A 24250-nucleotide genomic window follows, 5' to 3' on the forward strand; every position below is an offset into this window, starting at 1 on the left:
CAGTATCATTGTCCTCTCATACAATTGTGGAAAAAATATTAAATTGTTAAGAAATTTGTTTTGGAGACATAAGCATTTGTGGTTTAATGCAATAAACGTATGCTTTTGTATTACAGAAAAAAAGATTCATTCTTGGAATCTTTGTACACTCAGGGAGAAATGAATGGCATTTCTTGGGGGGGAAAAGAACAGGAATTTTCAGATAAATTTGTCATTAATTATTGGCCTAATATTTACATCCTGTGTTTAAGTTTCGTGACAAAATTTGATATACTTAGTGGTTAGTGAATTTTTGAACTTTTCTATTGGATATATGATTGATAAATCAGTGAAATTCTGCTTATCCAAAAACGTGAAGTTCTGATATTCCTCAGTGCTTTGTGATAGTTGTTTTCAGTAATGTAGTAAAAACTTGTATAGAAATAGCTGCCAGTGTGAGGTTATGGGAGCCTGCAAAGAAGGCAGATCAACAGGAGTGAAAAGCCCCTGGAAGCAGAGCTTATGTTGCTTATTATCTTTTCAGGAGGGAAGCTACTGAAGTTATTAGCTCTGCGGGCTACTAGCTTCCAGCAGCTTTTCTTGTGCTGATCTTGTAAGCTCTGTAGGCTTTCTCCCTATAAGTCAATTTGAAATGAAACTTCACTTATAATGAAGTCAAACTGCAGAAAAATGACTTCACTATAAACATGTTCCACTGTAATGTTGTTCAAATTCTGAATAAAATAGATCTTTGAATTTATATTCATATTATACCTTTTACTTTATATAATTCATGTGAGGACTTCAAAGTTCTTCACAAACACTAAAGACTTAGTTAATCACCACATCACCCTTGTGAGGTAGGTAAGTGTTACCTCTGTTCTGCAGTTGGGTAAAATTGAGGCAGGGATGTTGAATGGCTAGGCCAAGGGTCACCAAGAAGTCTGTGGCAGAGCTGAGACCTGATCTGACTGCAAGAGCTATGCTTTATCCATAAATGCAGCTGTCACTCCTATTAGATGATTGGATGGCCATTACTTACAACAGTCATCATAGGAAATGTAGTCAATAGAAAATTTAAATGTTTCCATTTGAAATAACCCACTTTTCAGCACAGGCTAACTCTGTATTCCTGTCCACAGGCTTTGGTGGTGTGTAAAACCAACTGATTGCATTTATTTCATCTTCACATAAATCAGACTGAGACTTCAATTTTGGTTTAAAAAAATATTAACAGCTAGATTTTTGGAATCCTTACTCATGAAATCTCCTGTTGCCATCATCACTGAATCAGTGCACTGTGAAGTACCTGAGTAAGGACTTCAGGATTTAGGCCCCAGATGATTTATAAATTGTCGTGTGTATATTCTGGTGTACTGAAAATGCTTTATTTGCTTTCCTTCCTATTTCTAGAAAATGGGTATTCCATCTAAACTGATCGTGTGTGGAATGACATCAAATGGCTTTACCATAGCAGACCCAGATGATAGAGGCATGTTGGATATATGTGGCTTTGACACAGGAGCTCTCGATGTCATTCGCAACTTCACTTTGGATTTGATTTAATCTGTTAGCACCTGTTATTCACAGTGGGTCCGTTGCTGGCAAGAGACTCTGCCCTGAGAACTGCCAGCCAAATGTACTGTACTAAAATATGGCACATGATGCACGTATCAAAATGATACCTTTTTGTAAAGGGAAAAGCAGATGAGAAATGACTTTTTTTTTTCTGTTGCACGTAGTTTAAAAATAACAATGGTAAAGCCTGCTAAACGTAGCTACACAGTTTGATTTAATTTCATTTATAATAGTTGAACAATACTAAGGCTTTCTGTCACTGTACAATACCTTTGTCTTCAATAATAAATTGATGAGTTACTTCTGGTATTGGGAGTCTGGGCAGGAAAGGGAAATGGTGTTATTGTTTTTAAATAGTGTCAATTTAACAGCAATTTACTCACGGTATTTGGTTTGTTTTTTTTTAATATTTGTATTTGCGAAGAATAAGATTCAACCTTTTCCATTGTTCAGTTTCAAATCTATAAAAGAGAAATTATTTTCTGGAGTGCACTAGACCGTGTAACTGTGATGGAGTGTAAAAGTTACTTGTCAAATTTTATACTGACAAAGTAAAAGTGGAAGTATGTGATTAAATTGTGATAATCAGACTTTTTCTGAACAGATTACTATCTGGATCTTCTAAAATAAAATATGTAACTTTTTTGGTAAATTGAAAGGCAGTTTTTGTAAATTGCAATTTCTGCAGACTATTGTAGAATTTGTATGCTTTGTAAGAAATCTCTACAAACTCCTTTTGGCAAAAGAAAGGATCCCTGAAGTCATAAAATCAAGTCCCATCCTCCAAAGTAATAGCTTGCTGAGGTTTCAAGTGCTTTTTCGATGAAGAAGATTAACAGATACATCTGAATTAGTGTGACTCTTAAGTTTTGGTCATCATAACCAGAAAAAAATTAGCTGTTAATTTCTGTATTATCTGCTCATTCTTTTGAAGAAATCTTACCATCCAAAAAAGCAGAGCACTTCTTAGCATTTGTTTTAAAAAGAAATTCAATCAGTAATCTGTTTTCAAAACTACTTCTACTTTGTAGTGACATTCTTACAGTGATCTTTCTGCATTATACAGCTGTCCCCTACACACTCAAAATCTTACTTGTTTAGCAGTGTTTTGGAAATGAGAGTTTTAATCTTCTGTATGACAATAAAGAAAGAAGAGGACAAAAGGCATAGGGGAGAAAGTTGTGTCTACAGATAACTTCTTGACTCTGTTTTCGACCAGGAATTAATAGTAATGTGTTTTTTCTATCTATCCTAGCTATCCATCAAAAGGTCTCTTCAGAATGTCACAGATTAAGAACACAAGTTTTATCTTTAAGGTTTTTAAGTAATACTTTACATCTTTCCCTAAATTGTATGCATGTGGCTGTCAGTGTCCTGCTAGCTGTGGTTATTTTTCAAGATTAATTTGGTATTTGTTTGAAAAAGATTGTAGTTATAAAATAAGCTAATTATAGTAAATAATACATCACACTTCTGTTGCTATGCTGAAAATATCCTTTGAGATATAAAGCAGGTGTTCACATTTGAACAATGTATAAACTCTTGATATCTCCTTATTCAATATGTTTAAAGTATAAAGAAAATAAGTTCAAAGTTAGTGTTTGTAGGATGGAGATTTTAGACTCTGACAATATTTAAAATATAGATGGGTGACTGCATGCCCCAGGCTTACTGCCTCAATTTGTCAGACTAATGTTCAAGGTGTCATACTACCCATTTATGCCCTACTTCAAGGATTAATTAGAACAGTGAAGACAGCATTTGAGCTGTTTTTAAAATTGTCTTTTGAAGAACTGGTGGTAATGGAGTAGTGGCTTTCAGTCAAAGTGAATGGAACTTCTTTCAGTTAATAGTTGGTAAGTGACAGTGCAGTAGTAGAATAAAGTTTTCAAAATGCGGGGCTACTAACAGTTTTTTCAGGTGACAACATCCAGAAGCAACTCCACTGCTTTCTTTGTAAAAGGAATTTCAAGAGGCAGGTCCCCCATCTTATTTTTATATTAAAAGTGGGTTTTGTTTTTTCTTTTTAAATATAGTAATATTTTCTAAATCACACAATAGTTGAATATTTAATAAAAATGTTTACTCCTGAGCCAGAGAAGTTAATGAAAACTGGGTAGGTGTTGTAAGTAGTTTATTATTGGGAAGTAATAAGAGTCTAGTGTTTTAGTATAAATATTACATGGATTGGAAAATTAGGAAGCTGTGTACTTAGAAAATATGAAATGACCTTATGCAATTCTTGCACAAACCTATGATAATTAAAAGGATTTGATAGGACTAATGACCGTACTAACAGATTAATAGTGGAAAATTACACTAATACTGAATCATTGAAATAAGCCCAGTTGAAAACCTAAATCCTTGAACTAGATAAACAGAGTGAAGGTAAACATTCAGTACAGTCTACAGGAGATTAAGTACATCTGTTAGAGTTGTGTACCACTTCTAGTCATATCCTCTCCATTATTGAAAAGATGGAGTATGGAATATGCTCCTAAGTACTTACCTTACTCTCTACTGAAAGATACTAATAGGGTACAGTTTTACATTCTGACTGGTTTTGTTTGTACTGATAGGACTATATTGTACCCTATGTGGGCTGTCCCCCCAAATGTTCCCATTAGTGGATGAATAGGGTTTGTGCCTTCCTTCCATGGAAGTGGTAGAGAGAGGAGTCCTTTTCCCCAATAGCAGATTGCTTGAGATCCGCAAAGGCCTTACTTCTGGCAGGAGTTGGGAGGCAAAACAGAGGGGCTGCCGTCGCCTAAGCCTCCCCTTGAAGATTTCTAGAGTACAGAGAGGGAGAGCTGGAAGTTTAGCATGTACGCTAATACTGACCTTGTCAGTGTTAAAGTCCCACAAGTCTGGAAGACGTATTTCCACTCACATTCTCTTTTTGCATATGGTTCTGAACCCTAAGGTTGGGAGCATAGAGCATAACCTGATTGCTATGTTTGTTTCCTTCTTTAGTCTTAAATCCAGTAACCAAACAGTTTCTAGTCTGCAGAATGAATAGGTCAAGATAATTTGCAAATTGCAGTGTTGATGTGTGTGTGTTTGGGGGGGGAGGGGGTGAGAACTAGTCTAATAGTTACAGTAACATTAAAAAAATACCATTAAAATGTGTGAATTAAAGGCATAATTGCTGAACTTTATTCAGAATTAAATTATTTATGGTAAATATACTGTATTACCTTTTCACCAAAGAGGAGAGATGACTTTATCATGTTAATGATATTGTTTGCATTGGTGGAACACTTTGTTTCCACTTGGCTCTAGATAAAATATAATAAAGTATAATTGTGCACTGAGATTTATTACAGAAAGGAGAAATTTAAGAGCTAGTTTGAAATTAAGTTCAGTTTTTCAAAGCGAATATTTCCAAATATCTGCAGTGGGCAAAAGTCCAGTTAGGGGTGTGATTTGATTTCCTGATACCTGCCTGAATAAAGAGGCTTTCAAATCAATTTCCATTTCACTAGGAACCCACATGCTAGATTTTCATTAGAGTTATTGATAGCTACAGAATACGTATGTGGGTTGTTGAAAGAATGAAAAACACTTAGTAATAGCCGGGTTTGTAATATATAGTGCTGCTGTGCAAGAGGCTAATGGAGTTTGGAAGCATTTCAAAAATATTTAACATTATCCTAACACCTGAGAATAACACCTAACTATTGTGTATATTTAAGGATGTAATGGTGACAGGCTTGTGCTTTGAGAAAGAAGGGTGGGGGGGTTTGAGAACTGGAAGCATAATATGTAAGTAAAACTCAGAAAGGGTGATCAAGTGCTCATTGATTTTATATGCCAAGAGCTTGCCTCAAAGAAGTGAGAGGATACTTTTTTGATCAGAGCAGTGATAACGGAGCCCAAACTATAAACTCATTGCTAGAAGAATATGTATGTGGATTTAGGACTTCAAAAAAACAACTACCTGATTTAAGATCCCAATTTGGGTAGCTCTTTAAAAAGACAATTGGGGGCAGGGGGAAAGTGTTTCCTGAAAACACTTAGGCCATGTCCACACTTACCCGTAGATTGGCTCTGCTGCAATCGATGCAGCAGTGTCAATTTAGCGGTCTGTTGAAGACCCACTAAATCGATTGCAGAGCATTCCCCAGTCGATTCTGGTACTCCAGCTCCCCAGTTGCCGGGAGAGAGAGGGAAGTTGCCAGGAGCGCTTCTCCTGTCGATCCAGCACAGTGTAGATGCCGGGGTAAGTTGACTTAAGCTACGTCGACATCAGTTACGTTATTCACATAACTGAACTAGTGTAACTTGGGTCGACTTGCCACAGTAGTCTAGACCAGCCCTTAAATTCCCTCTCCCTTTTTACCTCATTTATTTACATTTTAGTGTATTTATATATATGTTATATATATCAAACAATTTAAAATAACGAAATATAAAATATAGAGAAGTTAATTAAAATGGAACTTAACAGGTTGTCAAGAATTGGGTTTTACACTGAGAAATTTGGACTTACGATAAAGAAGGAGAATTTGAGATCCATTTGTATTTTTTAAATACAGGAAAGAGTGTCATTTACCCACAATCCTAAAAATGGAAACGATAATCTAAAAATAAGTCTACTCAGCTTCCAAATGTCATGGGGCCAGTTTGATAAAACAGCAGTAAAGTAACTGGCCATAAAACCACTCTGTGCTTAAAACACGTATTAAGTCAGTTAGCTTGTAGACAGTCGTAATTATGACATAATCAGTAATAAGAAGCAACATTTTTATACTCCTTTAAGCCCCTAAAATAGTGTGTCCTTAAAAGGCTATACAGCACAAACCTTATATTATTCTTGGTTTAAAATGTATATAAATTAATCTAGACTTTTTCTTTTTAACCTATGTTTGATCTACAAAGGCACCTTCTTCAGCTAACCATTGTTATCCATTGCAAAAACACTGCACTTATTAATGATGTAGCTAGTTGGCTGCCTGCCCCAAGCTGGGGCATTAGTTGTGCCAGTTCTATCTATTGTCCTTGCGCCGTTTTGTTCTCCCACTGATACTGGCGTTTTTTTTTTCTCTTCCCCATCTCTGTTCTGGTCTTTAATCTTTACTTCTGTTTAACTTCACAATTTGCCTTGTGCTTCTGATCTCATTCTGCACTATAGTAAGATTGTTGTTGGTTTGTAAAGTTGATGAGCATGCTGTATTTCCTCATTAATAACAACTAATACCAGAGCATTCCTTTTATTTACAATTTTTTGCCTTATATATTTTAAAACTTAAATAATTTTCATTTCTTTAGCATACAAATTGTAGGAAAAGTTATTTGTAACTAACTAGATCAGATTTTTCATAAATTATAAAGCCAGAAGAGGCACCATTGGGATCGTCTAGTCTGATTTGTAAAATACAGGAAATATATCATTGCACATAAAATCTGCTTCTTCGAGTGCTTGCTAATGTCCATTCCAATGTAGGTGGGCGCGCGTCGCATACACTGTCGCCGGAAAGGTTTTTCCTTAGAGGCATCCGTTGTGTTGGCTCTGGTGCCCCCTAGAGTTGTGCCCTCGTGGCAGGGTATATAGGACACCTACCAACCCACTGCCCCTTCAGTTCCTTCTTACCACCTGTGACAGTCTCTGGAACATCTCTGGTCTCTTGCAAGTGCTTCGTCTCAGTGGACTTTTTCTATAAAATAGTTGTAAATAGCTACTGTTAGTGGTTAATTAGGACTTAGAAGCAGTATAGTTATTAAATGTTTCCCACTTAGTGGAGTTAGGCCGCCTGGGCCCAAGTGGGCTGCCTCAGTCCCAGGGGTTCAATCAGTGAGCGGCGCGCCACAAACCGCTGCCAGTTAGTGACCCACACAGTAGTTGTCTGGGGGATGCAGGAGCAATGCAGAATCTTCAGGAGCTTCAAGCCCAGGACAAAAAAGGACAGGGACAACAGACTTAAGTTCCTCCTCATGGGGGCAGTGCTTTGTCCCCCCTCAGCGCCAATTCAGGTGGAATTGGCACCAAGTACTTGGATGTTGGTGAGGAGTGCCCTCGACCCTCTGAGGGAGGCAGGGTGCTGTTCCCTTTTCCCGGCACCAAGAAAGGACTCTGCACTGGTGACCCAGGACTCCCAGCATCGCCATGTGTCTCTGATGGAAATCAAGTCAACACTGGCAACAGACTCCTGGCACTACTCGCTGTCACCGATGCCAAAGAAGAAACAAAACAAGGTGGACCGGGGGTGTTCTCCAACCCCAAATTCCATGAGTAATAGGGATGCTGTGAGGGTGCGACCTGTGCCAGGCCACTCTGAGGCACCGATGGCGCATGCAACACCGTCGACTCCGGCCCTGTAAAGTTTGTTGTTGAGTCCAGTGCCAGTGGACTCCCTTCCCAGGGAAAGCTACTGCAGCACAATAGCCCTGGCTCTACCATCTATGCCAGAATTTTTTGAGGCAGCGAGAGTCCTTTCTCTCCTGACGCTGCCTTCCCCAGCCATCCAGGAACTGTTGGTGGCAGCTCCAGCACCGAGGACCCAAGGCAGGCGCCAGCGAAGGGCAAGCTGGCAATGATGGCATGGCACCGGTCCCCTCCATCGCAGCACCGCTTTCTAGTACTGGTCGGCACCACCTTGGTCTCCAAGAAGCAAATCTTCCGACTCTCATTTGGAAAGCAGAGTCCAATGCTTTGCGCAGGAGCAGACATTGCTCAGCTCGGCGACACCCGGAGGCAGACATGGGCCAGGGCATGATGCTGGCTGCATGGCCACCAACGCAATGGCAGCTTCCAGACTTGATCTCCCAAGATCAGTCTCCTACGTCACCCAAACCTCAAATCCCGCTACCTCATGGCTCGGAAGCTCCAGTTTGCAATGTGTTCTTGAGGCGTAGGAAGCCTTCTACTAGGGCCACATACCTGGAAAAGTGGAAGCGGTTATCGGTCTGGTCGACGCAGAAAACTGTTTTGCCTACGGAATTATCACTGTCCTTCATCCTGGACTACCTGCTCCACTTAAAGCAGGAATGTCTGATGGTGTCATCTATAAGGGTTCATCTGCCCACGATCTTTGTGTTTCACCCCGGGTGAATGGCCAATCCGTCTTCTCCAAAGCAATCTGTGGCTCTTTCTTTAAAGGTCTGGAACGACTGTATCCACACATACGACAGCCCCTGCCTCCGTGGGACATCAGCTTGGTGCTGTCGAGGCTGATCAGACCTACATTTGAGCTGCTGGCGATGTTCTCCCTGCTTTACCTGTCTTAGAAGGTGGCCTTCCTAGTAGCCATTACTTCTGCCAGAAGGGTCTCTGAACGCTTACCTCAGAATCACCATATATGGTCTCCTTCAAGGACAAGGTACTGCTGTGGCCACACCCATCTTTCCTGCCAAAGGTGGTCTTGCAATTTCATAGTAATCAGGATATCATTCTGCCAGTCTTCTATCTGAAGACACATGCTAATAGGGAAAAACAGAGACTACACTTGCTGGATGTGAAGCGTGCACCAGCTTTTTACAGAGAGGACCAAACCCTTTAGAAAGTCCACCCAACTGTTAATAGCTATCACGGACAAAATGAAAAGCTGACCAATCTCTCCCCAAAGAATCTTTATCATGGATCACCTGTATCCACACATATGACCTAGCAAAGGTCCCAGTTCCTAGGTTGACAGCCCACTCTACAAGAGCTCAAGCATCATGGATAGCATTTGTGTGGCACAAGTGTCAGTCCAGGATATCTGTAGAGTGGCAACATGGTTGTCGATCCACATGTTCATGACAAAAAGCAAAGGAGTACTTGTGGCACCTTAGAGACTAACCAATTTATTTGAGCATAAGCTTTTGTGAGCTACAGCTCAATGCATTGAGCTGTAGCTCACGAAAGCTTATGCTCAAATAAATTGGTTAGTCTCTAAGGTGCCACAAGTACTCCTTTGCTTTTTGCGAATACAGACTAACACGGCTGCTACTCTGAAACATGTTCATGACACACTATCCTATCACTTAACAAGCTAGAGATGACTCAGACTTCAGCTGAGCAGCACTACAATCAGCGAGCCAATGAACTCCAAACCTTCCACCTGCACAACTGTTTCAGAGTCACCTACATCAGAATGGACATGAGCAAACACTTGAAGAAGAAAAAACGGTTACCAACCATCCGTAACTACTGTTGTTTGAGATATGTTGCTCATGTCCATTCCAAAATCTGCCCGCCTTATCCCTATATCGGAGTTAGCTGACAAAAAGGAAATTAGGGGTTGGCAGGATGCTATATACTGCACCATCAGGGTGCGACTCCAGTGGGCACCAGAGCCTACCCGACAGATACCACTGAGGGAAAAACTTTCCGATGATGGTGCATGCAGCATGTGCACACCTACATTGGAATGGACATGAGCAACACATTTCTAAGAACAATTATGGAAAGTTAGTAACAGGTTTTTATTTTTTTTTCTTATTTTTTCTTTTTGGAAAATAATTCTCAAAGATAATCCAACACCTACCCGTATGATGATTTAATAGGCTTTATTTTTAGAAAATTATCATTTTAAATTACCTTGTACAATTTTAAAATCTCTATTTCTATAGTTTATATAGTGATCATGCTCTCTCTATTCTTTTTAAAATATATTGGGTTTATATTATTTCCATAATAAAGGGACCTATTAAATTAATATTCTGGATAGATAGGCAGCTTTGCAACATTACTGCAATTTTCTTGTGTCTAGAATGTAGGCAGAAACTTGAGAAAGGAGATTGATTCTTTATCATGTATAGGCTTTAAATTAATTTGACAATATTTCATCATTTTTACAGGTTTATGCTAGCTATTTTCAAAGGTTTTATAGAGACATGTGTACAGTCAAGATATGGTTTGAACAGACTTATTCTTGTAATAGGTAGAAGTTTTTACCGTACCATAAGATTGCATAGCATACAGCATTACTGAAAATATTGAATGAGTGAGGAATATGGGGAAAAAGGTAAGTCAGTAAGATGGTATATGTGCTGCTTGTCATACCTAAAATTGAGGTTAAGTTTAACAAATCTCAGCAGGAGGTATGATGCCTGTAAATGTGTGTGTGTGTGTGTGTGTGTGTGTTACATGTAGGTTTATAGTTTCTAATATTGTGACCTTTTTCCTTCAGATATTTCTGCATTTTGAATTTAAGTTTAAATAAACATATGGTAACACTTAAAGGTAAGAACATGTAAAAATGATTATTTGACAAATAATGAATAGAAATAATAATAAATGGTACGAACTAATAAATGTTACCAGCTTCTTAATAGTTGAGCTCAACAGATAACAAATAAAATGACTATTCTACTACACTTTCATTTTAAAGTATGGTACTGAAATAATTGTTTTAAAAGTCACTTTCTTATGCAGTAGTTTTGCACGTGGGGGTGTATTCAAATTTCTATAGGCATACTTAACTGATTTACAGTAAATTCCCTCCCCCAATTTATTACACATTTTAGCAATGCAGAGTTTGGTCTGGGTGAGAAACCTTGATTCTGTTCGATTCAAACATCATGATCAACATAACTGAGTTCCTATTGCAGAATCTTTTTTTATTGGTGATGTATATGTTTAACTCTCAGCTCCCAGATTGAATTTGCAGGCTAGCAATTAGAAAAACAATGTGTAATTGTAAGCTATACAGTTTTGATCTGAAGTCATCGATAAACAATAAACGTGGAACACTCTCCCTCCCCATAATGCAGATTTTAGAGTCCTGTTTTAGAGTAGAAACCTCACTTTAAAATATATATATATATAAAAAATATGGCTTTGTGCTACTTTCTATAGAATAAAACTAAACTCATTTGAGAAAAGATCTTTGGAAGGAAGAGCCTTAATTTGGTAAATAATGACAACATTAACCATTTGAGTACCTTAACACATTCATCTTTATTTAGTAAATGGGCACTCATTAGTATCTATAGGCACTCAGTGTGTTTCCTGAACTATTAGTGGAATTTTGCCTTAAACAATTCCCTCAGATTACTAGAGCATAGAACTCAAAGGGTTAGTATTTTAGAAAGATTTTTAAAAATTTACAGGTAACAAAATGAAAAGTAAGGTCTTGAGAAAATTCCTTTGCATGCTATTATTTTTTTACACTCTGGGAAGATTTACTAGTCTTCATCTGAGGTCTTGTTTTTAATTAACAGACCTAAGTAATCTACATAGAGGGAAAAAAAGAAGAAAAATCTTTGTTACCAGTATTTGTACAAAATAGTTTTTATTTAGTACAAAATTAGTGAGAGAGGTATAAATTTGTGTGTTTAATTTGATGGATGTGTCCTTGTAAATCAAAACTTACCAGGACAGTGAAGAATTTAGTAAAATGTAGTAAACTTTGCAATAATAAGAATAAAATATATATCCAGAATCAGTGTGTTTATTAACTCTTTCTATACGTTAAAGATGCACTATGCCTTTCAGAAACTGTGGAGAGGGCGTATTATTTAAACTGAAGAATTAATTGCAACCTAAAAAGTTCAGGGCGATAAAGTGTATTGTGAGAATAAGTATGCAGGTCTTAAATTACATCGGGTCTCTTTCTAATCATATTCTCTGCTCTGAAGAGATATTTGATGCTACATCTCTTTGGGAAGGAACTGTCTCCTACTGTGAATTTGTACAGTACAGTCTGGGGCCACAATCCTAAGTGAGACCTCTGGGCACCACTTTAATACAAAAAATGACTAATAATAATTGATCAGCCGTAAGCCTTTTTAATTGTGAATAGTGCATCTTTAACAGTATAATGGTCCATTTTGAGGAAGAAAAGGATATGCTTTCCTGTTTGCATATTCACAGCATTTCTCAAATACTGCAGGGTCTTGCTGTTACCAATATCCTGGCCTTAGATGTACATTATATTGAAATTATTATTTTTAGACGTTTACTTGCAAGTGAAATAATGCTAATAAACTGCATTATGACTGTAGAATTTGACACGAGTACTAAATAAACTCTATGAATAGCAGACTATATTTTGTTTAGTTATTTATTTTCATATGGTGGTGAAGTCATATTAAACAAACCCATGGCTCTGCATTTTGGTGTGAGCAAAAATCTGCCTAGATCCTGAAACCGTAATCTTGATTTTATATTTGGAAAATGGTGTGTAGTTGTTTGCTCTGCCAGGGCTGGAAAAACAGATCCTTTGTAGTACAGATTGGAGAAACAGAGAGGTATCAATAACTTGCCCAGCACACATGCCCTCTAATTTCATAAAAATGTATATTCCATCTTCTCAAGGCCTTGGATTTACATCTTGTGGCCCAGATAATGGAGGAGGAGGATACAGAAAAATGAGGGAGGAAGGCAAAATCCAAATCTTCTTTAACTCAGAAGTAGCAATTAAGTTAGCAGCCTCATACTCACCTATCTCCTGTAAACAGAGGATTTAAACAGCCCTTTCCTAGTCTTGTAAGATGTTTTGAGACTGGTAGCAATTCATTGGAACTTCTTTCCTGGAAGACAATTACAGATATAAGCACCCTATTAGGGGAAGTTGGTTGCAGATGGAAGACCTTTGTGGAGAGCCCTCCATAAATTTGAATAAGCAACCACATTTCTTGCGGGTTGTATGAGCCCCCAAACCTTTAGAAGATAAATCATATTAAAACAACCTGAAATTGAACAGAATGTGCACACAACCCTCTTAACAGGCCCCAGATCGGCTTCTTTGAAGAATGGTCTCTAGGAAAATATTTAAAATCTTGACCACTATGATGTATCAAGTTTGACACATCCAGTCAACATGAACAACATCCAACTTGAACAATGTGAACAACTGCTCACTTCTTCTGAGACACAGATTTTAAGGGGAAGTTCATATTGGTGATTTTGGGTAACATTTCTGACCAGAATGTTGTCATTTTTTAAATTTATTTTAACACATTTACAAACCAGGAACTTCACTACTAACATTAAACTTTAAAGAAATCAGAGCATTTGGAAATATGAAAATTCAGTTAAGGCACACAGAACACATTAATTCAATACCCATAAAAACACCTGCCTCCCATCTTTTTGGTTGACGTGTGAAATGTGCAATACAGAATATTAGTTATAGAACTTGCTTAATAATTACATGCTTCGAGCATGAAGTGCAATGCTTTGTCCTCCACTTAAGTTTTCTAAAACAGAGTTAGTAACTTGACTGCCATATAGGGATATTGTGAGGCTATATCACTCGTGTTTATACACCACTTTGAAATCCTTCATTGGAAGCCACTGCCAAGCTTCCATTGACAGTAGTCTCCCCATACTTAAGCAAGTAATTCACTTTTGATCTCAACTTCAGTCATAGCATATCTATCCCAAATTTCTGAAGCAGAGTTTATGGATGGAAATTTCAAGTTAATCAGTCATGACCTTTGAGATGGGATTTAAAGATTTCAATTTTTTTGAAATTGACCCAGATAAACCACAACAAGTTAGCCTACCAACTCCAAATTTGTTTCACTAGTTCTGAGTGAAATTATTTAGGGCTTGTCTATATGGGAAATTTGCCTGGGATAGCTATTCTGCAACAGCCATTCTGGAATGGTTCCTCATGTGGACACTTCTGGAATAAAGGCTAGTCAACATGGACAGTTATTCCAAAATAGCTATTCCTGATCAACTCTACACGTGAACACCCTTGTTCCACATTAGCTTGAAGCATTGGATTAGTTCCGTTGGAACTGTTTCATAAATTTCTTATCCTTTCTATTCCCAAGCCCAAGGGAGGGAGAGGTACCAGTTAATGATACCTAACTCCCACAGGACAAGTAAGGGTCTATCCAGGTCTGAGGAGAAGGAAGGGGAGCCACAAGGGGCAGGACCACCACAGTTGTGTGCTAGCCCCTCTACATAAGAATACAAGAATAGCCATTAAGAGTCAGACCAATGGTCCATCTATCCCAGTATCCCGATAGTGGCCAATGCCAGATGCCTCAAAGGGAATGAACAAGGAATCATCGGGTGATCCATCTCATCATCCAGTCCCAGCATGTGGCAGTCAGAAACTTAGGGACACCAAGAGCATAGAGTTGCATCACTCACCATCTTGGCTAATAGCCATTGATTGACCTATCCTTCATGAACCTATCTAAGTCTGTTTTGAATCCAGGTGTAGTTTTCATCTTCACAACATCCCCTGGCAACAAGTTCCACAGGTTCACTATGTGTTGCATGAAGAAGTACTTCCCTTTGTTTGTTTTAAACCTGTTGCCTATTAATTTCATTGTGTGACACCTAGTTCTTGTGTTATGTGAAGGGATAAATAACACTTTCACTTTCTCCACACCATTCATGATTTTATAGACCTCCATCATATCCCCCCTCCATCGTCTCTTTTCCAATCGTAATCTTTCCTCATGTGGAAGCTGTTCCATACCCTTAATAATTTTTGTTGCCCTTCTCTGTACCTTGTCCATTTCCAATATACCTTTTTAGAGATGGGGCGACCAAAATGGCACAGTATTCAAGGTTTGGGCGTACCATGGATTTATAGAGTGGCATTATGATATTTATTGTCTTCTTATCTGTCCCTTTCCTGATATTCTATTAGCTCTTTTAACTGCAGCTGCCTACGGAGCAGATGTTTTCTGAGAGCTATCCACGACTCCAAGATCTTTCTTGAGGGATAACAGCTAATTTAGACTCCCATCATTTTGAATGTATAGTAGGGATTATGTTTTTAATATGCATTACTTTGCATTTATCAATACAAAAATTCATCTCCTATTTTGTTCCCCAGTCAGCCAGTGTTATGAAACCCTTGTAACTCTTTGCAGTCTACTTTGGACTTAACGTTCTTGAGTAATTTTGTATCATCTGCAAACTTTGCCACCTCCTTGTTTATCCCTTTTTCCAGAATATTTATGAATATGTTCAATAGCACTGGTTCCAGTATAGATCCCTGGGGTGGAGGGATAGTTATTTATCTCTTTCCATTCTGAAAAGTGATCATTTATTCCTACCCTTTGTTTTCTGTCTTTTAACCAGTTACTGATCCATGAGGATCTTCCCTCTTATCCCATGACTGCTTAATGTCCCTCACCAAAGGCTCTTGTTAAAGGCTTTCTGAAAAACTAAGTACACTATATCCACTGGATTCCCCCTTGTCCACATGTTTGTTGACCCCACCCCTTCAAAGAATTCTAATAGATTATTGAGGCATGATTTCCCTTTACAAAAGCCATGCTGACTCTTCCCCAAAAATCATGTTAATCTATGTGTCTGGTAATTTTGTTCTTTACTAATACTATAGATTCAATTAATTTGCCTGGTACTGAAACTGGCTTACTGGGCTGTAATTGCCAAGATCGCCTCTGGAGCCTTTTTTATAAATTGGCATAATATTAGCTATCTTCCAGTCATCTGGTACAGAAGCTGATTTAAGTGATAGCTTACATACCACAATTAGTAGTTCTGCAATTTTGTATTTGAGTTCCTTCAGAACTCTTGGGTGAATAGCATCTGGTCTTGGTGACTTATTTCTGTTGATAAATTTGTTCCAAAAACCTCATCCATTGACACCTCAATATAGGACAGTTCCTCAGATTTGTCACTTTAAAAGAATGACTCAGGTGTGGGAAGTCTCCCTCCCATCTTGGGCAGTGAAGACCAATGCAAAAAATTCATTTAGCTTCTCCACAATGGCCTTTTCTTTCTTGAGTGCTGCTTTAGCACCTTGATTGTCCAGTGGCCCCACTCATTGTTTGGCAGGCTTCTTGCTTCTGATGCCCGTAAAAAAGATGGTGTTAGTTTTTGAGTCTTTTGCTAGTTGCTCTTCAAATTCAGAGAGATCATAAGACTGACCAGGAGTGATGTTCCTGCTCAGACAGCTGCAAGAACCTCGCCACATGCTACAGGCAGTTGGAGATCTCAGGAGAAGCCTTAGCAGCACCAGAAGCTCTGTGGAGGACTGGAGAATTGATGCAAATGAAATAATGCCAGCTTTGTGAGGTACATCTTAGGTACAGAGTTTAGTAAGTTGTATGTGGCCTCCTTTTGATTTGCAGAGCTTAACTAAACATCTAGGTAAGGTGGATATATATCAACAAACTGGAAGAGAGGGAAAACTTGAAAATAGAATTTTTAAAACACTGAAAAGTTGGGGGGTTTTAAAAATAGAAATACATTTAACATACATACTTTTCCCTCTTCCCACAATCAACCTTAATCATGATCTGTGAAGAATAATAAATTGGTCTTGGGTTCTTTTTATGATGTATAAAGGCAGGATTTTGTCCTAAAAATTTTGCTTGACTTAGTTTAGCTTTAGTCATTCAGGGTGGGTCTATCCTCATAGAATTTGTGGTGATTTGAAGAACACATGAAACATGAGATTGAGACTGGAAGTGGAGCATTTAAGAGGGGAAGGGATTTTGTGTCTGTTCAGAACTTTTGTTAAACCCTATTTAATTCCAATGCTTAATTGACAGAAAAAAGGATGTCTTGGTTAAAAAAATCTGACACAGCCTTCAATTAAAGGCCTCCTGAAGTGCTAGGGAAAGCTTGTGGGGGGTCAGAGCATCAATACTGTTTTATAACAAAGCCAAGGAAAACTAAACTTGATACACCTAATTTTTTTTAACTTTTTTTTTTAAAAGGCATCCTTTATGTTTAACAGCTCCTCCCTCCCATGCCAATTTAGCACCAAGCTTTAAGATAGCTAGCCGCTATAAGACTGATATCTATGTAACAAGGCAGATATGCATGACAGTAGTAACCAAGGGAGGTTTTTTTTTAAAAAAAATGCTCTTTTCTGCAACAGCTGTGCCGTTTTATACTAAGATGAAGCTTTAAGAGTATCTCACGCTGTGTCTACTACGCTGCTGCAATGTAACTGCTGGTGTATAAGATGCAGGATGAGTCTGTCACACTACAGCAGGGAAATGTTCAGAACCATACAGTTGAGGGAGAAGTGGGCTGACAAATAGAGAACTGAAAGGGAAAGGAATGAAGCATAGCAGAAATATAGCAGATTTACTCTAATTAGCTGTTACACAGTGCTTGTTACCCAAAGATCTCAAAGCACCTTACAGAGTAAAGTAACTGTAACTGTCCCCGTTTTAGAGATGAGTTGAGAGGTGAAGTGATTTGCCCCATGTCACATACTTAAGTGGCCCAGCCAAAAATAAAGCAAGGGTGAGTCCCAGTTCACTGTCTTATCCCCGTGACAACATTATGACCAACTGTTCAACTCAGAAAATTCCTTTGACCATCTATCTGCCCTGTTTTAATTAACTGTGTTAACAGTATAGCATCTTATACTGTTCTAGCTATTAGTACAGAATTTGCAATGTTTGACCTATAATATTGTGCATAGGGACTACATAGCTTCCCAGGCTGTTTTTATTATTCATATGTCTGAAAGCCTCTCCTCTGCAAGTAACTTCTGTGCCATAACAACACTTATGTGAGCCATGCATTTACCTGATTAGTGTGCACCGTTAAACTGCAGGAGCTCTGACAACCCAATGGTGGTGCCTTTACCACGCGTTAGTAGTATTAACACTAGTTAAATTACTGTATTTGTATTACTCCAACAGTTCCCTGCCAAAACTTAACTCATGACTTAAAATCTACTTGCAACTGATAAGTGAGGCTTTTCCTGGCACTTGAAGAGGCCTAAACCATCTGTTTTCAGATTTTTATTTTTATTTATTTTTTTTTTTTTTTAAGTTTCTAGCCCATATGATTGTGAGGTGAATTTGAATGAACTGAAGCAATGTTGTCTTCCTGATTAAAGACAGATTGTTTCAGTCCCCCAGGACTGCTCAAAGCTCTTCCAAGCAGCAAACAAAGTATTTAGCTCTCTCGACAGAATGTGATAGGGGAGTGGAGGAAATGACAAGTGAATTTCACACTACTGCTGGAAAAGCTCGGGCCAGCACATGTGGCATCTGAGCTGTTGGGGAGGTCTACCTCAGAACCAGAGGTAGACCTCCCCAATCTTGCATGCTGACTTCTAAGTAGTAAGTAAATAGCTGTGAGATATGTCAGGGCCTGAAAAAGTTAGGTGGAAAGCACAGGGGGAAAAAAGATGCTTATTTCAAAGTTACACACAGGAACTGTGAGTCAGTATGTAACTTATATTTTTAAAAGTACATATGTATTGCATACAGACAATTGAACACAGATGGACATAGAACATCATATTTCTATATAAAATCTACTTACTATAGTTACATGTAACATTACAGTGCCTGAACGATTAGACAAAGCTTTGTTTACCTTATATATTTGTATATAGTCAGATTCGCTTTTACCATGTATGTTGGACCTTCACCACATTTAAAAAAAACAGAGAATAATTGTAAAACTACTAAAATTGGCAGAGGAGTTCGCAGCAGATGTAGTAACTACATTAATGAAACAGAACAGACTGGTTGTTAAGTGTCTCAAAGTGATTAGAACTTAACATTATGCTTAAAAAAGTAAGTTTCCAACTGTTACTTGAGAGTATATACAGAACTGTAAGAAAAACTCACCTACTGTAGCTTACCATGATACTGTCTTTAATAACAGAGCGTTTACATTTGCAGAAATGTAATTAAAATCTCAGTAACTGCAGACTTCATATAAATAAACATTAACTGGTTCTTTCTAGTGTCTTCCGTGTACGTAATTGAACAAAGAAGAATCAATCTTTAGCACTGACTTGATTCTATAGGAAACACTAAATTGCACTGTCATCTTTTGTTCCAACACAATTACAGTAAAATTAGCTAGAAAGTTTAGCAAACCAACTCACATTACAATCAATAGGATACTACAATGTCTTGAAGGTGATAAGCAGTGCAAGTTTTCACTAGTTGTGTTTGTCACCTATTTCACAGAACCTCGTGTAGCACTTTAACATATTTAAAACATGTCCTTTATGTCTCCAAAGCACTGTAACAAAAATATTAGCTAATCCACACAAAAGCTATGTGAGGTAGGTAATTGTTTTTACTTCCATTTTATGAACGGTGAAGCTGAGGCAGGGAGGGTTTAAGTATTGCCCAAGGCCGTAATGTCTGTGTTAGATAAATGATTTCAAATTGACGATTTACTCGCTCCAAACCCTAGTTAGGTTAGTAGACCATGCTGCACACATAGGCCTACATTTTCAAGTTTGGGTGCTTAACAACTGGCACCTAAATTCAGAGTTAGGCCCCCAAACAAATGGCCTAATTTTAGACCTTGTGGGTTCTCAGCACCTCTGAAAGTCAGGCCATTTATTTAGAAGCCTAAAGATGGATATTAGGTATCCAACATCTAGATTAGGGGCACTTTCGTAACTAAGGCTATGGTAGGCCACATGGCAGATCAGAATTTTTCGCTCTTCTCATTTGACATTGATGAACTAATGGAAGCAGCTTGCCTTGCTGGTGAAGCCTTTGAGTATCCGTAGCACCTCCGATAAAAGCCCCATTAATAAACACTCTTGGAACCTGTTAAGTATATGAAAATTACATTCGTTATTTTGTTGGAGGGAGGATAAAAACCAAGTGTGATTATGCATGCTGCCGCAGTGCCACATAAACTTAGCAAGTACGTAAAAGCTTAGCATTCCTATTTGATGCACCATATTAGTGGACAGTCTTACATTTCCATAATAACTTTCTATAAAAGAGGTCCCGAGATGCTTTACATTAAACAGAGGCATCACTGCACCTTCTCCTTAAAAGTAAGATATATCATTTGCACATGGGTTTAGAACATGCAGTGAAAAAACACTTGATTCAAATGAAGTTACAGGGACTTGTTACAAAGACAGAATGTAATTCCCAAAGTTGCTAGGATACTGGGGCTAACACTTTTACCCAAGCAAAAAGCGTTCCTGATGAATTTCAATTTTGTGTCTTTGATGTGAACTTTGTTTAAAATCTCATCTGAAAGACAGCAGAAGGAGCAGTACAGTAACTATCATAACTTTGGAGTGGTATGTCAGTACCATGAGGAACGTGAGATACCTTACAGAATCTTTACTACAGCTTCCTGAAGCACCTTGTGTGTTACTTAGTAGCTCATGTATAAGGTTCAATGCAGCGAGCATACAAGATCTGATGAGGTCACAGTTGGTGAGCTAGTGCTTCAGTGAATTAGCCCCCATCTATTTTAGTTACTACAGCTGAAAAGATGTACTCACTGTCCTGCCGCCAGTCATTTGATGAAGAATGTCTTGAAACTGGCTTCCATTTTCATACATGTCTAGTTCTATTGCTGTGTAATTTACATTCATATCCTGGAACAGTTTCTTTGCCATTTTGCAGTAGGTGCATGTTGTTTTAGAGAAAATCACTACACAGTTGTCCGAAATGGTTTCCTGTATTTTTTTTTTTAAAAAAAAAGGTTGAGTCAATGTATTCTGCACATGGGTACTAATTTACTTAATTAATTTATCACATTCTTACAGATAAAGACTTTGACAAAAGCAATATGTTTTGTCTTTTCATTATGGTAACAACTACCAATAATTATAAATAGGTGTTTCCAGTTTCCACAAGATTAGTTCTTGACCCTATGTTGTTTAACATTTTTTATCAATGAGCTGGAAGAAAACAAAATATCATTACTGATTAAGCTTGCAAGAGCCACAAAGATTGGGGAAGTGGTAAATAATGAAGAGGATAGATCACTGTTAAAGAGCTATCATGATCACTCTGTAAGCTGGGCATAAGCAAACAATGTGTGTTTTGAAATGGCCAAATGTGAAGTTCATATCTAGAAACAAAGAATGTAGGCTGTACTTACAGTACGAGGGACTCTATCCTGGGAAGAGGAGAGTCTGAAAAGGATTGGGGGTGGTGGATAATCCGCTCAACTCTGGCACCTAGTGAGACACTGGGGCCAAAAAGGCTAATACAATTCTTGGATGAATCAGAGGAATAGTGAATATGAGTAGAGGTGTTATTTTACCTCTGTGAGGCATACATTTTTAACAGCAAGGGTAATTAACCACTGGAACAAGTTACCAAGGGCTGTGGTAGTTTCTCCATCACTGGATACCCTTCTAAAAGTTCAAACAAGAATTTAATTCAGGGATATTTTATGGCCTGTGTTATGTAGGAGATCATTCTAACTGTTCACAATGGCTCCTTCTGGCCTTATAACCCATGAAGCAAGGCAAGAAGACTAGCACAAAGAGCTGGAGGGTAAACTAGGACTGGTGGGACAAGGAGAGTAGAACTTGGATGAGAAGCCTGAGGAGTGGAGACTGGGTGGGTGAGGAGAAAGGGCGAGGGATGAGAAGCCAGGAGTGTGGAAGAGAGAGGACTGGCACAGGGACAAATTGTAAAAGATGGATGAGAAGGGGCCCCTACTTGAGGGGGGTAATGGGCACAAGGGACCACTAAAGTGCATTCTCCTCCAAAAGACACTCAACAGTTAGAGGGGCAGGCTACCTTAATTCTGATGTTTCCTGACTTGAGTTCTTGATTTTGCAACCTTAATAATGTATTTTTAACATAATGTGCATGTGTAATTTTATATTGTTTGGGTGATAAAATGCAAGGGTGGTCCAAGGAAGACACTTCCAAAGAGATTTTAAGACAGACCATACACAAGGTATGACAAACCCCCAGGAACAGAACACTGTAGGGGTCTGGCATGACAGCATGGACCCTTCCAAGTATCCCCAAAAATATAACAGAGCTGTGGGTAAGATGGCTGTGATAAGTCACCTAAAGGTAAAAATGATGCAGGTCTGATAGGCTGTGTAGTCAAAAGATGAATGTGGATAAAAGGATAAAGTTCTTTCCAGAAATGTAAGACTATTACTTTACTGGAGCTAAACCCGAGATATTGCTTAATTAATAGGTTTAACAGGGTTTAGCCCTCCCCTGACATCATCATTCAATAATAACACCAGTGCTGAACTTAACTGATTTAAACAGGACACTGAAAGTATAAGGGTCTGCCCACATGGATTAGATTGCAGAACTGAAGTTCAAAAGCATAATACATTATTAACTGGACTAAGTTTACAGATCAGATTCTATAGACTTATGTCATAAAAAAACAATCCTTGTACTGATTAGAAAAAAAAGTTAGTAAATTACTATCCATTTTTCAAAGGCTAGAAATAATAATTCTTTCTGAATAATAAATGACCCCTTTATTTACCTGGATCTTGTTCACAGTAGCAGCATTAGACAATCCCATTGAAGTAGATGGATTATTTCCCATTCTAAAAACAAAAATGTTAGAAATATAAAACCTCTTTTTGAAAAACACTCATTTTTATGGTTCTCCTCAGGTTATTTTAAATATGATACTAAGGATTTCTGTCAAAACAACTTCACTACCCTCAATCCATTATATGTTGGTTTCTTTAAACTCTAATTACTAAGGTCTAGTTCAAGACTGAAAGTTCTTGGGAGGCAAAAACTGTCCATTTTTACATATCGGCAAAGTGCCCAGAACAGAGACAGCTTGACTCAGTCTATCATACATCAGAAACCCACTGGTTTCCCAAGATCTTGTCTCTGCAGGGTTTGGCATTGCAGGGCAGCCATTAGTTTGAAGTGAATTACAGAAACATTCCTTTTTAAAATGCCACCTAACGAAGGGATTATCTACATTAGAATGTTTTGCTTATTTAATTATGCTGGTGTAATTAAAGCGGCAAACCCACCCTAGCCAGGATGCAGTTGCAGTGGTCCTAGTTTGCGTGCTAGGGATTAGAGCGGTGTAACTTTATCCTTAACACACCAACACCACTCAATCTCCCTCCCCCAGTTTACTATACCAGTGTAACTCTCCTAGTCCTAGAGGAGACCAGACCGGTACTGGTATGCCCGGGCGGCTGGGGGGGCATGTCCCCCATTTGCCTTGGGCTCGGCTGTTTTATCTGCCCAGATGTGGCGGAGCTGCTGAGAGCCGTGGGGCAGGCAGACCCCGTGGGGGGGTCGGCAGCCGGCGGACCAGCTGCTGGCAGGCTCAGCCGGCCTGGCTCGCTCCCTGCCGGGCTAGGAGTGCCCAGCACCAGGGGAGCGGATCCTGAGCGCGGCTCGGCACCAGCGCACGGCCTGCCCTGCCCCGATGGGCGGCGAGGCTGGGAGCGGGCCGCACCCCCTGCTCGGCGGCGACCCCACGGGGTCGGTGACAGTGGGGCAGTCCGCAGCGGGCACGGTGCAAGCGGGCGACCGCCCGGGGGGGCGGGGCCAGAACCGCCCTTCCCCGGGGACTCAGGTGGGGGCGAGGCCCCGACCCCGCCGCACGGACCTGAGCCGGCTGCCGGCGGCGCGCAGGGCTCCCCACAAGGCCATGAGCTCGCCGGGCCGGGGGAGGAGCCCGGCCGCCTCCTGCGCGAGCTGAGCTGCCCGCCGCGCTGCCTGCCCGCGTCTCGCGCGGCCCCCAGTCCCCGCGGCAGGCGCAGCGTCCCTCGCGGCTGCCGCCCTCCCCGGAGCCCAGGGACCGCCCCGCCCGCTGCAGCCCCGATCCCACAGCGCTGGCCCGGGAGAGCAGTCCCTGCGCCGCTCCTGGCAGCCCTTTGTTGGGCTCCTCCAAACTCCTTCATCCACAGCCCGCCCCCCAACATGTCCCTCTCCCTAGCCATGGTACCTCAGCCGCCTTCTGCTACTGCATTAAGCGACGGGAGGCACATCTGTCGGCCCGTGGTTGCGCGCTCCTGTACCCTGGGGGAGAGGTGGGCACAGTGCAGTGGCTTGTTTTGGGAGGGGTTAGTTAGGTGTTAACCCACATTCTTATGTATTGGTGTCA

The 24250-nt window shown here is 39.5% G+C and overlaps 2 protein-coding genes across 16 annotated transcripts in view; one reads left to right on the forward strand and one right to left on the reverse strand.

The window, feature by feature from the left end:
- The window catches only part of RO60 (Ro60, Y RNA binding protein), a 26123-nt gene extending 23914 nt beyond the window's left edge, over positions 1 to 2209 (forward strand). For 6 of the 7 annotated variants that reach the window (XM_077824407.1, XM_077824410.1, XM_077824404.1 and 3 more), the window contains one exon: positions 1393 to 2209. In XM_077824407.1, the coding sequence (XP_077680533.1) occupies positions 1393 to 1545 (153 nt within the window). In that variant the 3' untranslated portion in view covers positions 1546 to 2209. The remainder of the gene's footprint in view (positions 1 to 1392) is intronic. The other variant, XR_013346872.1, reaches the window with a different exon arrangement.
- GLRX2 (glutaredoxin 2) overlaps positions 1 to 24160 on the reverse strand; it is a 26770-nt gene extending 2610 nt beyond the window's left edge. The window contains exons 1-8 of one of the 9 annotated variants that reach the window (XR_013346873.1): positions 23753 to 23854; positions 22652 to 22715; positions 20676 to 20852; positions 19908 to 19977; positions 18776 to 18824; positions 12926 to 13014; positions 8840 to 8976; positions 6758 to 7214 (exon numbers count right to left, since the gene is read on the reverse strand). Coding sequence is in view for 8 of the 9 variants with exons in the window: in XM_077824413.1 (XP_077680539.1) it covers positions 8847 to 8976; positions 12926 to 13014; positions 20676 to 20852; positions 22652 to 22715; positions 23753 to 23796 (504 nt within the window). In the remaining variant the exon portion in view is untranslated. The other 8 variants (XM_077824418.1, XM_077824416.1, XM_077824413.1 and 5 more) reach the window with 8 other exon arrangements.
- Positions 24161 to 24250: the final 90 nt, after the last annotated feature.

The sequence above is a fragment of the Eretmochelys imbricata genome, chromosome 8 (assembly GCF_965152235.1).
Source record: "Eretmochelys imbricata isolate rEreImb1 chromosome 8, rEreImb1.hap1, whole genome shotgun sequence".
Taxonomy (NCBI): domain Eukaryota; kingdom Metazoa; phylum Chordata; order Testudines; family Cheloniidae; genus Eretmochelys; species Eretmochelys imbricata.